At 36.9% G+C, this 16410-nt stretch overlaps 1 protein-coding gene across 1 annotated transcript in view; it reads right to left on the bottom strand.

The window, feature by feature from the left end:
• The window catches only part of PTPN4 (protein tyrosine phosphatase, non-receptor type 4 (megakaryocyte)), a 222426-nt gene that overhangs the window by 20884 nt on the left and 185132 nt on the right, over positions 1-16410 (bottom strand). The window contains exons 18-22 of the mRNA XM_006868745.1: positions 13625-13781; positions 9896-10062; positions 8219-8309; positions 8067-8128; positions 3814-3960 (exon numbers count right to left, since the gene is read on the bottom strand). Of these exons, the coding sequence (XP_006868807.1) occupies positions 3814-3960; positions 8067-8128; positions 8219-8309; positions 9896-10062; positions 13625-13781 (624 nt within the window). The remainder of the gene's footprint in view (positions 1-3813; positions 3961-8066; positions 8129-8218; positions 8310-9895; positions 10063-13624; positions 13782-16410) is intronic.

Genomic DNA, 16410 nt, shown 5'->3' with positions numbered 1-16410 from the left:
AGGACTGCATGGAGGGGACTGTAACCATGGCAATGAGATGATATAAGATAGAATGAATGTAAAACTAATGTTCTCCCATGTAAACTATCACATAATTCACAATAAAACATTTAAGAAAAAAAAATCTATTATGTGATTATTTCACACATTAACTGCAGATCTTGCAGTAAGAAACACCAAAATGAGAGGCAAGAACAACATTGGCTGTTGATAGTTAAGGGCCACGATTCTCAGTGGCTTAGCATTTATTTCATGATGTAATTTGATGTTTTTTTTTCATCCTTCAGTTTGTGATCTGATAGTCATGCTTCTGTTTTTCCATAATGCTGACTTCTAAAAAAGGACCTGGTCTTTGGAACCTAATCATGGCAATGAGTGAGGAGGATGTATGCATATGGTGTATCTATACAGTGGGGTCTTGGTGTGGCACTGTAGGATACTGACTGAACTGCTAACCACAAGGTTGGCAATTCAAACCCACCAGTTCTCACTCCTCAGAAACCCTATACAGAATTGACTCAATGGAACTTAACACCAACATACAACAGAAAATTGTTGTTGTTAAGCGCTGTTGAGTCAGTTCAGGTTCACAGCAACCCTGTATAGCACGGGTGGGGAATGTCCAGCCCACAGGATGTATAAGGCTGGCGAAATCATTTGGTCTGGCCCTGCCAAGGCAACCACGGTTCCAGCCATCACATTAGGCATGAGGTTCATTAAATGTTTGACCAAATATAGCAGGCTAATTTTTTTTTTTAAGTTTTTATTGTGAACTGAGTGATAGTTTACGTAAGAGAACATCGGCTTTATACCATTGTTTCATTGTAATGATCACAATCTCCTCCGTGTATCATCATTCGACAGTATTTGCTTCCAATCTTTCTGGGGTTTTTTTTGTTTTGTTTTGTTTTGGGGGGAGGGGGGAGGGATGTACACAAAAACACTCAGGACTATCTAATAATTTAAACAACCAAAGGGCACATTCAGCAAGCCTGCATCCTGGCTGTCAGCACCCAGTCCCTCTCTTTTCATGAGTTCAGAGTCCTCAGCTGCTCCCTCTCTCCATGCCCTCATCTCTGCCTCCATCTCTGGTGTCACTGCTTCTCTGGATAGGGTCTCACATTCCACTTGTGCTCTTCTCCCTTGATGGTCCTATGGTCCTCTGTTTCTGGACTGTAAGATTAACTACTCCCCTGTTTTTGTTATAAAATTTCTACCTTTACAATTGTGACAGTAAAATTAGTCATGAAAACAATTACTCACTATTGAATCCTAAGAATCTTATCCCCATCTCTTTTTACCAGACCCATCTAGACAAGGTGAAAACTATTCAGTGGGGACTCTACCTTTCCACCAACACTCTTAAACTAAAGTCCCTCTTGAAACCTTGTAAACCAGTCACTTAGTGCCTTTATCACCCCCCACTCATGGTACATCACCACCACCATTTTAGATAGCCAATAGCAGGCTCATTTTTATGTTGATAATATTGTATGGCCTGCAAATAATGTTATACATTTTTTGCAGAAAGAAGGTTCCTCACCCCTGTGTACAGGGTTTCCAAGGAGCAGCTGGTGAGTTTGAACTACCAACCTTGTGGAATCCTACAGTGCCAACTAGGGCTCCACAATGGAACGTTATTTGGCAATAAAAATAAATTAAGTTACTGGCATGTTTCAATACAAATGAATCTTGAAAATATCATACTAAGTAAAAGAAGTCATTTATATGAAGACACATTTTGTGTTTCCATTGATATGTAATGTCCAGAATAGGCAAATCTACAGAGACAGAAGGGACTCATGGTGTGGCAATGTAGAATAAGCACTGGACTGAGAACTACAAGGTCAGGGGTTCAAACTCATCATTTGCTCCTTGGAAACCCTATACAGGGTCGCTATGAGTTGAAATTGACTTGATGGCACTTAACAACGAAAATCTTCCCCAAAGAAAAATAATTAGATAACTGTCAACTATTCTTTCCTAAGATGTTTAGTACCCATTGCTGTTGAGTCAATTCTGAAGTATCATGACAATTGTTTAGGAGAGAGTAGAACTGCCACACAGGGTTGGAACTGACTCAACGGCACTTAACAGTAACAACACAGAGACAGAAAGTAGATAAACATGGACTAAAGGAGTTACTATTAATAAGTACATGTTTCTTTTTAAGAAAATAACATGTTCTAAAGTTGATTTCAGTAATGTGTGTACAACTCTGTAAATAAACTAAAAGTACTTAATTGTTCACTTACAAAAATAAAAGATACAAGTATTTTTTTAACATATATACACAAGTTTTGCAACCATAACAATCACTTTTAATAGTCTCATCACCCCAAAAGAAACTTAATCTTCAGTCTGCATCCTCCCACTCCAAACACTCCAAAATAAATTTGCTGTCCTTATAGACATGCCTATTCTGGACATTTCATATCAATGGAATGATACAATATTTCATCTCTAGAGAGTGGTTCTTTTCAATGAGCATAATGGTTTCAAGGCTGAAATATGTTATCGGGCTTTGATCCCTTTTTATTACAAAACAATATTCAATTGTGTGACTATGCCACATTTTATTTATCCATCCATCAGATGATGGACATTTGAGCTGTTTCCACTATTTGGGAATTGTGAATAATACTGTTATGAACATTCATCTGCAGGTTTTTGTGTTTCCATGTATTTTAAATTTTCTTAGGTATACTTACATGGAATTGTGAGGCTTATAAAGAAACTAAATTTAACCTTTTGAGGAACTGCCAGATCTATGATTTATTCCTATCAGCAATATATAAGGTTCAACTTTCTCTGTATCATTGCCAACACTGGCTATTATCTCTACTATTTATTTTAACCGACCTACTGGGTATTAAAGGAGCTCTGGTAGCGTAGTGGTTACGAATCGTGCTGCGAACCGCAAGGTCAGCAGTTCGAAACTACCAGTTGTTCTGTGGGAGAAAGATGAGGCTTTCTGCTCCCGTAAAGATTTACAGCCTCGGAAAACCTGTACAGGGTCGCTATGAGTCAGAACCGACTCTGTAGCACTTAACAAAAACAACAACAACAACTGGGTATTAAGGAGTCCAAACTTCTGGTGTGGTGCTATAGGATCAGCACTGGACTGTGAACCACAGGGTTGGCAGTTCAAACTCACCAGCTGCTTCTTGGAAACCCTATACAAGGTCGCTATGATTTGGAACTGACTTGATGGCACTTAACAATAACAACTGGGTATTAAAGTAACTACAAAGTCATTGGTTCCAACCCATCAGCTGCTCCAAGGGAGGAAGATGAGCCTTTTGGCTCTCAAAAATTTATAACCTTGGAAACCACACATAGAATCTCTGAGTCAGAATCAACTCGATGGCAGTAGTTTAGTTTGGGTATTTTACTAGATATTAAGTGGTTTCTTTTGGTTTTGAATAGTATTTACCTAATGGCTAAATGATTTTGAGCATCTTTTCATGTTTATTGGCCAGTTGTATATGTTCTTTGGCAAAATAACTACTGAAATCCTTTGCCCATTTAAAATTATTTTGGACATTTTATTGTTAAGTTGCAAGAGTATTGGACAGACGTTAATCCATTCAACATCTGGATGATAACAATGGTTCATTTTATATCACATTTATCATGTATTAATAATAATTTTAGGCACTTAGCATGATAATTGTCATCATGATACCATAAAAAATGAAGCTTAAACTTAACTGAAACTGAAAAGACTTATTCAACTTAAATAGGTAAAATATATATGCAACGTAATTAGCAAAAAGACCAAACAATGGGTAAGATTCAAGTATAACTTACCCTGCCACGTTCAACTTGTGTGGTCAACATTACAACAATGGAAGAGCCTTGTTCCCAAGTCATCTGCCAAAAATCAGTACAAGTGTGTGGCAATGGCCCTTGACAAGCAATATACTGATTTATAATGCTGGAAGAAGTTATCTCCATCTAAAAAGAAAAGGATATAAATATAATCTTTTGCATAGTTAATGTTTTGCTATGATCGAGGTGCAAAAAAAAATAATATATTTAAACGTAGAGGAAACTGCTTCTTTTTTAACTTTTAGTTATTTTGGTAAAAGTTACAGAGAAAATCTGTCTTCCATCCAACAATTCATACACTTTTTGTTTTGTGACATTGACTGCCATCTCCACATTGTAACAGCACTCTTCCGCCTTTCTCCCTGAATTTACTGCTTCCATTCGTCTGTCTATTCTTTCTGGCCTTCTGAGTTTTATCCCTGGCTGATTATTCTAAGGAATGCATACTTCCCTGATGCTATTGTTCACCTTATAGACCCACGCTTGTTTGACTGAAAGTTGAGTCAAGGAGGTGAGTTCAATTCTAGGCTTGAAACATCTAAGGATCATCGCCTTGGGGATTCTCTATCAGAACAAAAAGTCTGTTGTTTTTTTTTTCATGATTTTGAGTTTTGTTCCACATTTTTCTCCCACTCAATCAAGGATTTTCTCTCTATCCAGGATTCCCTTTCAGAGTAGTCACAAGAAATAGGCAGACACCATCAAGTTCTGTTCTCAGGGTTGTGGAGGCTGGGGTTCACAGGATCCATTAGTTCCATGAATCTTTTGATTTTCTTCACTGTTCTTTGCTCCAAACAGGGAGAGACTAATTGTTTCACCTTAGATGGCCACTCACAAGCTTTTAAGAGCCCAGGTCCTACTCACCAAAGCAGGATGTAGAATAACTTTGGTGACTAACTAAATTATACCAGCTGACTATGTTCCTGAGCTCCCAGGCTGAGCATCTCACTTATTCAAGGTGTTTGGTTTTAGAAGAAACTCCTTAGTAACATCTCATAGTTATACATATTTATCTTTCAATTAGTAGAAACAGGAATTTAAATTAAAAATATTTAGTAAACAGTTTATTGGCAAAATCTTTGAGAATCTGAAAATTCTGTCATTTGTTTTAGCTTGGATAAAATAACTTTGAAGGATGTAAAAATATTTTAAATGAATACCTTTTTAAAAAGAGGTAAAATTATGAATGCTTGACAATTTATGTAACTACTTTTACAGGTGTTATTTTTTGAAGTAGGCGACATATACAAATGGTAATTCAAGGAATATCAAAGGGTAAATAGAGAAATAATCATTTATTTTTTATTTATAGTTTCTGGTGTGGCAATGCAGGATAATGTACTGGATTGCAAGGTTGGTTTGAGCCCCAAGGTCGACGATTCAAACCCACCAGCTTCTCCTCAGAAACCCTATACAGGGTTGCTATGAGTAGGAAACGACTTGATGACACTTAACAAAAACTGTAGGAATGTTATAATTTGTTTAATAGGCATTCAAGTTGCTGCTAATCTATTTGCTACCATAAACCAGGCTGCACTGAATACTTCAGTAAACCTAGCTTCTTTTATGGTTTGATTTCTGCATATGCAGAAATATATTTGTATGGGCAACAGTTAGGAATGAAAATGCTGGATTACAGTTTATGTGTATTTAACATTTTGATACATGCTGTCTGCAGTGCAATAAATTACTTGGTATGGCTCTTTTAGCTGTTGTGTTTGTAACTCGCAACAAATGAATGGATGGGACCCTGCAAACAGGCTGTATGAAACCCTAACATGGATGAAGATTGACCAGTTTGCCATCTCAGAAGCTGAAAAGGGGGATCTCAAAATCATCAAGAAAGAAGAGCCAGAAGCAGAGCAGGAGGGGGCGCCACTGCTACTGACTGGGTTGGCAATGGAGAGGACTGGCCACAGTCCCGTTTACCAGGAAGGTGTGGGAATAAGGGAGAACTTTTACCTCCGTCTTGCTACCCTCCAGCGGCATCGTGTGCCCACAGGCCACTCTATCAGCAGCTCATGAAAAGCTCAAGATAGCTGCGTTCATGCCAGCCCCCAGTCTGACTGCTTTTCTTCTCTCGCACTGCTCTGTTCAGCTTCCTCATTCAGTCAGCACTCTCTGTCCTATCCTCTGATGCCCAAGGCTCAAGGATCATCATCTGTATCTATTTCACTTGATCTCCCTTGTCTTTGTTGCAGAGGGTAGCTCAGTGTATCTGTTTACTCCACCATCTTGCCTAAGTTTCCTTTTACCTGTCACTTAAATGACATTTTGCTTTCTTCCTGTAGGATGTTCTTGATGTTATCCACAACACTTCTGGTCTTCAGTCATTAGCATCTAGTGCATCAAATCTGTTCCTGAGATACCATCTAAAATCAGGTGGGAATATATTCAAGATATAGCAATTGGTGGTCTGTTTCAAGCCCCTGACCTTGTTCTGACTGATGATACTGAACTTCTCTACAGTCTCTTCCCACAAATGTAGTCAAGTTTGATTCCTGTGTATTCTATCTTGTGAGGCCCATGTACATAGTCACCTTTTTATTGCTTAAAAAGGTATCTGCAATGAGTAAGTTGTTGGCCTTGCAAAATTCTATCATGTGATCGCCAGCATCATTACTATTATCAAGGTCGTATTTTCCAAATACTGATCCTTCCTCCTCTTTGTTTCCAACTGTAACACTGCCAGTAATCATAAATGCAACTTGATTGCAAGTTTAATTAATTTCAGACAGAAGAAATTGGTAGAATCCTTCAGTTTCATCACCACTGGCTTTAGTGGCTGGTGTGTAAATTTGAATAATTTTGTTATTAACTGATCTTCCTTTTAGGAGTATGGTTAATCCTATTATACTTCAAGTTGTATCTTGAAATGTCCTTTTGGATGATGAATGGGATGCCATTCTTCTTTGACATTCCCAGTATAGGAAATCATGATTGTTGGATTAAAAATGACCAACACCAGTTCATTTTAGTTTGTAATACCTACGATGCAGTCCTGATGTGGCGCTGTAGCATAAGCAATAGACTGTTAACCTCAAAGTCATCAGTTCAAACCCACCAACCATTCCTTGGAAATCCTATACATGGTTGTTATGAGTTGGAAAGACTTGACAATGGCAATTAACAACACCTAGAATATCAATCTTTATGTGTTCCATTTAAATTTTGACAAGTACCAATTTTCCTAGATTCATACTTCATACATTCCATGTTTGGATCATTAATGGAGTTTGTAGCTATTTGCTCTCATTGTGAGTTGTGCTCTATCAGTAAATGAAGGTCTCAAAAGCTTTGCTCCATTTATGTCATTAAAGTCAACTTCCGGCACTGTATCTGACAATGCTCAGCTACTGTCCACAATGTTTTCATCTTCTGGCACTATGTCTAACAATGTTCTGTTGCTATTAATAAGGTTTTCAGTGGCTAAACATTCAGAAATACTTATATTTAGTTAATGATTGTACATTGGTATTTTCTCAGGCACTCACCACTTTTCTCCAGGTGGATATGGTAGAGATTGAAAGTGTGAACGCATTTCTCTGTTCACAGTTTGTGTAGTGTAGTTCAGGGTGCATTCACGCGCCTCCGGAAGCGGCACCCGACCCTATGCAGAGCCGAGGCTGCATAGGAATGGATGCCACTGGTCGCTGGGTTGGCGAGGGTGGGGGACTAGCCATGCCCCCCGGCTACCAGGAGGACACTGGAGCAAGGAAGAAGTGCACCCCTTCCACCAACCTTCAGCCACAGCCTGTGCCCGCAGGTCACTGTATCAACACACACTTGTAAAAGCTCAAGATGGCCATGCCATGGAACACCTGCTAACAGTTCACCCTTTTACGTCTTTCTCACTGCTCCTGTTCAGCTTCCTCTTCTAGTCAGCATGTAATCCACCTCTCTGTCCTGTCCTCTGATGGTCATGGTTCCAAGGTCACCATCGGGATATATTTCACTCGCTCTCTCATGCCTTTACTGAAGAGGGTGGGCTCAGTGTGTCTGTCCACTCTGCTTGCCATCTTGCCCCGATCTCTCCAATGCTACTTTTATATTTTAGTCTTTGAAGCACTTATAGTTTCAAGGTTTAAATAAAAAAGAATTCACGTCAAATAAAGAATCGATCTCAGTTTTGTAACTACAGCTTTCATTCCAAAAATTTAAAAAGTTCATGAGAGTAAAATATGATCTTGAATACATCCCACCTGACAAAGGCATAATAAAAATTAACTTACATTTATGTAATTTGCATTTATATAGTCTTCATTACCCTTTAAAATGACCCGGGTAGCATCATCTGAAAAAAAAAAAGAAAAAGAAAGAAAGTTTTAAATAAAGTTGTGCTACAGTGAATAACCTCAACATTATATTCAGAGGCAACACTTACAAGGTGAAATATCTCTGTATCTATTTTTGGAAACGTTCTGAGGTAATTTTGCACAAGACATTGTCATTCCAGGTTTTTTCCGATATAGTTGCTTTAAAAAAAAAAAAAAAAATTAGACAAACCCAGTAAACCATTAAATTCTGTTTTGTTTCTTTAAATTTCCCCAAATACTACCTCACCTATACAATGGTATACAGGCATACTTCTTTTTATTAAAATTCTCTTTATTGTGCTTCAAAGATACAGTTGTTTTTAAAAAACAAATGGAAGGTCTGTGAAAACTCTATTTCGTGCAAGACTTTTTCACACCATTTTTCCAGCAGCATGTCTCATTTCATTTCTCTGTATCACATTTTGGTAATTCTCACAATATTTCAAACTTTTCCATAATGCTATTGCACATGAATTAGACTCCAATATGGTAAAAATATAACTTCTATAAGCACTGGGGAACTGAAAAACTTCTGTGACTCACTTTATTGTGAAATTTGCTTCACTGAAGTGACCCTTAACAGAATCCTCAATATCTTTGTACCTTAGGCCAGCAGAGTACAGAATCAGATTTGCATGTTGAATTTTGCACAATTTCTGACATGAATTATATAACGTATTTTGAAAAATGATAAAACAAGTAAAAATACACCTAAAATTTTGAATAGCAAATCTGCAGTTAAGTGCCATTTGACTCAGTTATGACTCATAGCAACCATGTATGGGGTGTCTGAGGCTATATACATCTTCATGGGATCAGAAAGCTGCAATTTTCTCCTGCAGAATAGCTAGTGGGCTCAAACCACCAATCTTATAGCTCGTAGTCCAGTACTTATCCTACAGAGTCATTGCACTTGTCAGAAAACACTTAGCTTTCATTTATTTTTGGGATTTTTTAGTATATGAACCAAGAAGTTTCAAAAGAAAAACTGGCATGCATTAAATGCTCTATTTCTAGCAAAACATATCTGTAATATGTACTTCCATACAACAAATATTACTAATAGTCAACTTCATTGACAAAAATTAGTGAACAGTTAAGTATGACAAGATATGGACTTCAAACATAAAACAGTTATTTTCCTCTAACTCAGGATATTTTTAAAGTATATAGTAGCCTCTTCTCATCTGTTATCTGTCCTTAAAACTATTTAAGAACAGAAGAAAAGTTTAGTTTGATGACAGATGTATAAAAGTTCCTTAACCCTCACTTTAAAACAGAAATCTATTTATGTAACTATAACTAGAATCTTGGGAGCAGCTTAAAAAATGCTGCTTTTTAAATTCCTTATGTCAACTATAATAATTCTAGGAATTATCTTATTTTGTAAATTATTAAAAATAATAGAATTAGCCAGTTAAAAAGCCATGAAACGAAACCACCTACATGAGATCAAACAATCAACAATGACTTTAAAACAAAGATGAGAATGTAAGGGGGCAGGAAAACTGGATTAAAGGAAACAGAACAGTCAGAAAATAGAAATCATGAGAATGTTCACTCATTGTAAAGAATGTAACCAATGTCACCGAACAACCTGTGTAGAATTTATTCAATGAGAACTAAAACTGCTATGCAAGCTTTCAACTGACTCACAATGAAATATTATTTAATACGAATAAAACCCCATGAAATCATTTATGCAAAATGGGCAAATACCTTTTCTATACAGTAATATTACTTACATCAAATTGTGTCAGGACCGTTCCAGTGATAAGACCCTCAGCTAGCTGGATCATTGACTCCCGCAGGGAATGGTCATCCTGATGGACACTGTCTAGTGGGGCTTTCTCAGGAATATACTGGAAGTCTGGCTCATTTTCTAGCTTTTCTTCCACTACATCATATACAGCTAAAAACAAAAACACCACATAGAAAGCTTAATGAATTGGCAATATGCATTTATGAGTAATGTCCTATAGATTTGTATCTGGAAAAATCATTTAAGAAGAATCACAACAGAGCTGACTTGGTGTCACTCTGTAGAGACAGAGCATGGCTATGGAGTTGAAAAGTTTTGCTGTACCTTTGAAGAAAAATAAGGTTCTTAATATTATGGTTGAAAATGTCTGAAACATGGAAAAAAACATTAAGAAAAAGGGGAGTTGCTGAAAAATCAGTTCTTGAAAACACCTGAATTTAACATAAGAAGGGCAAGACTACAACTAGAGGTTCTTATGCCATATGTTTAAAAGTGAAAAGTTAAAAATAAATTGAACACAAGCGTTGCAGACAGCCAAACCATAGGCTCTGAGGATCAGACTTTAGCCACCTAGCAGACATAGCAAAATGTCCCTCATCTGATTATTCAGTTATGCTTGTTAGTAATCGCATACATGAGCCCTGGATATCCACAGATAAATGTAAAAACCTTCCCTAAAAGCCGAGACTGTAAATTCCAAAAAGGCAAAGTTCCCCACCCCACCCCCCAAACAAACAAAAAAAAGCTAAAGAGGATAGAGAGAAACACTGTTGTTAACTGATGATGTATGGAGGGGATTATAATCAATGTAATGAAACAAGTCATATGAATGGTTGAATGTGAAACTGATGATGTGCCCTGTAAACTTTCACTCAATCCACAATAAAACCCTTAAAAAATATAAATAAATAAATTGAACAGAGGATTAAAGTGTTTTCTATCCCCCTTCCTGGACAAACGTATTGTTGAAACAAACTGGGAAGTTAGATTTCCATGGAGAATTCTACTTCAGAATTCATTATTATGGTGGTGTAGAGTCAGAGTCTAGACTCTAGCTTGCAGCCCACTCTACTTTTTGCCCCATTAAAAAAAACAAAATACAGTGGGGTCTACAAATGCATATGTGGCATGCGCAATTTCCATTTATATTCTTCATCAAACTGCAGCCTCTGAATTGCCCGTTAGGCCAAGAAGTACATACCCTGTGGTCCACTATTGGGAGAATGGATATAGAGAAGAGGCTCACACAAGCCCAGGAAGTTGGTTCAGAGCTATGTGGGCAGAGAACAGAGGGAAGGTCACAACTGATGGGCTGGCATGCCCCCTTGACTCTAATCTCTTGACCCCATAGGGAGAGATGAAGCTGGAGAGGAACCAGAGTAGGGCGTTCAAACCTATGGTACATAGGAAGGCTTGTCTAAGGGTATATCTAGAAAAGGCATTTTCCCCTTTTCTAAGTAAGGGCTGAGAATATATATGTACATTTGAGAGAGTAAATTTCTTTGAAAGTAACAATGACAACATAAAAAGATATATATAAATTTTGTCCAAGAATAAACAATGGCAGCAGCAGTAGGCTCAAGAGTAGCAACGATAGTGAGGTTGCCGCAGGACCGTGCGCAATGTTTCGTTCTGTTGTGCATAGTGTCCCTATGAGTCAGAATCAAGTAAATAGCACCTAACAACAACAACAACATTAATTGTAAGTCCTTCAGAACCTGTTATCAGTAGAACATAGAAAAAACAAACTAGAGAAAAAAATTATTCTAAGTATCACATTTAAATTACTTTATATGAGAGAAAATAACTAATAATGAATCACATAAGTTTAATGTAGAAATAAACAAGTTCCTTGAAATGTCAAATAGAATGTTCTAATGAAATACTTTTAATCTTTCTAGAAAGTCCATTCTAGATCATTACAGGAGAAAAACACAGATTAGATTAAAAAGAAAATGCCCATTTGTATTCAATAGGCAACAGAAGGCTATTTTTAATGAAAAGGAACTGTACTTAGAAAATTTTGCAGTATCAGGAGTGCTGGGTGATAGGTAGAGTTCTAATTACACTTTATTTATTTATTTCTCTATGGTACAGATTGCACCACTTGTTTGTCGGTTTGTTGTACTATGGTGGATTTTGTGTTTCTGTGATGCTGGAGTTTTGCCACTGGTATTTTAAATACCAGCAGGGTCACCCATGGTGGACAGGTTTCAGTGGAGTTTCCAGATTAAGACTAAGAAGAAAGAAAGGTGGATCACTTCTGACTGGTAAGCTCATGAAAAACTTATGAACAGCAGTGGGACACTGTCAGATATAATGCCGGAAAATGAAACCCTCAAGTTGGAAGGCATTCAAAATCAAACTAGGGAAGAGTTGCCTACTCAAGTAGAGTTGACCTCCATAATGCAAATAGGGCAAAGTTTTCAGAACCTTCATTTGCTGATGAGACACAACTCAAAATAAGAAAACAACTGCAAACATCCATTAATAATAAGAATGTGGATTGTACAAAGTATGAATTTTGAAAATTTGGAAATCATTAAGACTGAAATGGAAAGTATTGAGATTGATATTCTAGACATCAGTGAGATGAAACAGACTTTGTTGTTGTAAGGTGCTGTCTAGTTGGTTCTAACGCATAGGTGCACAATGCAAAACAGAGCAAAACACTGTCTGGTCTTGTGCCATCATAATTATTGTTATATTTGAGCCCGTAGCTGCTGCCACTGTATCACTCCATTTCATTGGGGACTTTCCTCTTTTTCTCTGACCCTCCACTTTACCATGGACTGGCCCCACCTGAGTGAACCTGAAATAATGCTATTTGAATGGGGTTGAAGGATCTGAGACTATTAAACTGGAGAAAGAGGGTAAGATAATACAGCTATTGTCAAAAAAATGTATGAGTTATTAAACTTATTCTGAATACAAAGTGAAAGAATTAACAACAGTGGGACTGAAAGAATTCATGCTCCTCCCCCACCCCCATTTAATAGTTCAAGCCATCTAAAGGAAGAATGAACTGCTTTGGAAGTCAATGCGTGCTCCATTATCGGCAGGATATTCTTGAAGTTTAGAACACAAGCATTAGCAAAAGAGCTAGCTTAGGGAGTTTCAGGTCTCTCATACCTAGGACTATGAATTAGTCAGCTGTTCAGACCAGAAGATAAGATAGTTAGCTAACAGGACACCATCAACTTAGTGGTATACTGTTTCGTAGTTTTCTAAAAGCAAAACAGAGTCAAAAATTTATTCATCATTCATTCATTATTGAGCAGTTATTACTACTACTAAAGCAACTAAGGGGAAAAGGAAGTTATTTTAACTATAGTATTAAGAGGAGAAGACCTGTCTGTGGATGACATTTGAGTACAGACAAATAAGAAGTGAAGGTATAAGTTCAAACCAAAATCAAGAAGAGTACTTTAAGTATAAGGAACAAGTACTAAGACCCTAAATAAAGTAAAACAACTTGGAACATTTGAGGAACAGCAAGAAAGTTACTGTAGCTAGAGAAGAGTAAGTAGAGCTGAGTGGTAGAAAAGTGTACCAATAATTTGGATTTTACTTCAAGTGTGAGAAATCACTGTGTTTTGAGTAGGAAACGGACTAGATAACATTTAAGTTTTAAAAAGCTCACTGTGGCTAATATGTACATAATGAATGCCAATTAATTGTGAAAGCTATGTGATATGACTAGAGTACTTACCATTAGGTCGAACAAGCAGCAGGAGTTCCCCAGAATGTCTCTCACAGCTGGCTTTAATGAACATGACAACCTGATCATGGGTATGTTCCGCAATGTCCCGACCATTGATGAGTACAACTTGGTCCCCTTCATTTAATCGAGGGACACAGAGGTCAGCCTGTAATGTTAAGGCACATAAGGTTTCAAATTTGCATGGAACTTTCTGAACATAAAGCACAGGAATTAATGTTTATAGATCCTCCAAGAGTAGAAGTAAAACTACATATAGAAATTCATGTATCTATTTTTTAAAAAGCAGAAATGATGACAATTCGTCAAGGCAGGAAAAGCAGCTCACTTTGTATTGTAGGGATGAAAAGGAGGAAAGCACTGTTCCAAATACTTAACCTTGATACATTTTTCACATAGAAGTAAAGTCCTCAATGTGTCTAATGTCTTGAATTATAGTATACCTAAATCAATATTAGTTTTAGTATTTTATATTTCAATATATATTAATAAGAGCCAGTGAGAGACCATTTAATGTTTTGACAAAAAATTTAAAAGATGGGAACAATCAATTTTCCCACTAGTATCAATACCACTTTGCATGATTTCAGCTGACAGTCCGTGCTACTGAGCAAAGTAAAGACTATTTATAAATGATCAAGAAGACAAATAATCAAGGTATAAGAAAAAAGAAAAACAGAAATATGGATAGTGAGAAGACAGCAATGAGAAGATAATGGGAATCAAGTGTCAAGCATAAATTGGTTAGAGACTTAAAAAAAGGCATGAAGAAATAAAAGCACAGCTTGTCAAAGTCATTGTAAACATGCTGTTGTCGTGAAGAACTGTTGAGATGATTCAGACTCACAGTGACCCTATATAGGATTTCTGAGGAGGGTTGGTGGGTTTGAACTGCCAACCTTGTGGTTAGCAGTCCAGTGCTTATCCTATAGCATCACATCAAGAGTCTGATTATAAACACAGTGAAATGAAACCCAACAATCATTAGTGGAAAGAGCACTGGTCTAGGAGTGAAGTTTTTTCTGCTCCTATGGACCGCATAATTTTAGATACCTGAAACTATGAGAATGGAGAAGCTACCTGCCCTGATCACTTCACAGTGGTGAAGACAAAATGCTTTGACAAGGCTTTAAAATGTAGAAAATTCAAATACCAGGTTATAACCACTCTCTACTTGCTTCTTTCTGTAGTGAAGCAGCTGACAGACATTAATATATTCTGAGTACAGGTAGTGTAGTGGTTACGAATCGGGCTGCTAACCTCACCGTCAGCAGTTCAAAACTACCAGCTGTTCCGTGGGAAAAAGACGAGGCATTCTGCTCCCATAAAGATTGACAGCCTCGGAAACCCTGTCCAGGGTTTCTAGGAGTTGGAATTGACTCCAAGGCACATAACAACAACAACTCTGAGTACTAGCAGTGTGATGCTTTTCTATATGGGCCCCAAGTTTCTGTTGATAAAAAGGATGAACTAGGAGATATTACTGATACCGGGAGAAAAGTAATGGGTTTTAGCTCTCCCCTTACTTTTATGGTTTGTGTAGTTGATAGAAAAGAGGAATTCTATGGTGTTAGGGAAAGGATGATTATGAATGTCTCTTACTGTACTGTGCATAAATCCATTCATGTCTTTATTTAACATAATCTTTTACTCCCAGAGATTTGGGCTAATAGGGGTTAATACTAACCAACATGCTATATAACATGAGGATTTAAAAAAAAACATTGAAGTAAATGAGCTTACACTTAACCTGCCTCTTGTCAGGTAAATTTTTTATTTGCATTTCACTCTGGTCTGGACAGTCTAGAAAACTGCATATGAATCTTTCTGGAGCAATAGCTATTAACTTAGATTGTAAGAGGAGGAAAAACAACTTTCATCTAGAATTACTTTTTACCATTTTAGAAGGTATTAATATAAAAATGGCATTAAAAGTTTCCAACTCTGTCCCTTTTATTCTCTTCCAATGATTCAAAATGTAGTTTCTAACATAAAGACTATTGTTGTTAAGTGCCAGAGAGTTGGTTCTGACTCACAGTGAACTATATGGGGTTTCTGAGGCCCAGCTGATAAGTCGGAACCACTGATCTTGTAGCTCAATCAGACCTTGTGGTCCAATGTTTATCATGCAGCACTAGAGCAGTATTCCATATAGACTGTGGTGGGCTATAAATTAATAAAATGAAAATTATTAATTCCTATCACTTCAATTGATTCAAAATTCAGTCAGTATTTAGTAGGACATAGTTCTACCTGGCAAAAAGGAAAAATGAACAATACTTTATTCAATCTAAAAGGAAATTTATTCTCTGTACATCTTTGACTTAACTGAAAATTGCTCATATTCACTGTTCAGAAAATTAGCATTTATCTTATTCCCTATTATAACTGGCATATAGGCTTCTTATCTTTTCTAATTATCAGAACAAGACATGCTCATTGTCAGGATTTACAAACTTTAAAAAAAATGGATATAGATGTTACTAGTACCAGTTCTTCCACATCCAGATGAAACATTGCTAAAATTTTTAGCATACACTTGCTACCAGGCTTTTTCTATTCATACCTTAAAAAGTTGAATCAAGCATATATATGGAAATATAACTTGCATTTTCCCAGAATATTTTATGGCATATTTTCCCAAAATATTTTAATATTTCCTATTGATATAGAACTACCTCCGATAGAATAGTGGATTACGACCTGGACTACTAAGTTAGTAGTTCGAGTCTATCAAGACACTCCTCAGGTGAAAGAGGAGGCTTTCTGTTCCCATA

This window comes from Chrysochloris asiatica, unplaced genomic scaffold (assembly GCF_000296735.1).
Source record: "Chrysochloris asiatica unplaced genomic scaffold, ChrAsi1.0 scaffold00123, whole genome shotgun sequence".
Taxonomy (NCBI): Eukaryota; Metazoa; Chordata; class Mammalia; order Afrosoricida; family Chrysochloridae; genus Chrysochloris; species Chrysochloris asiatica.
This window is presented reverse-complemented; position numbering and strand designations above follow the sequence as displayed.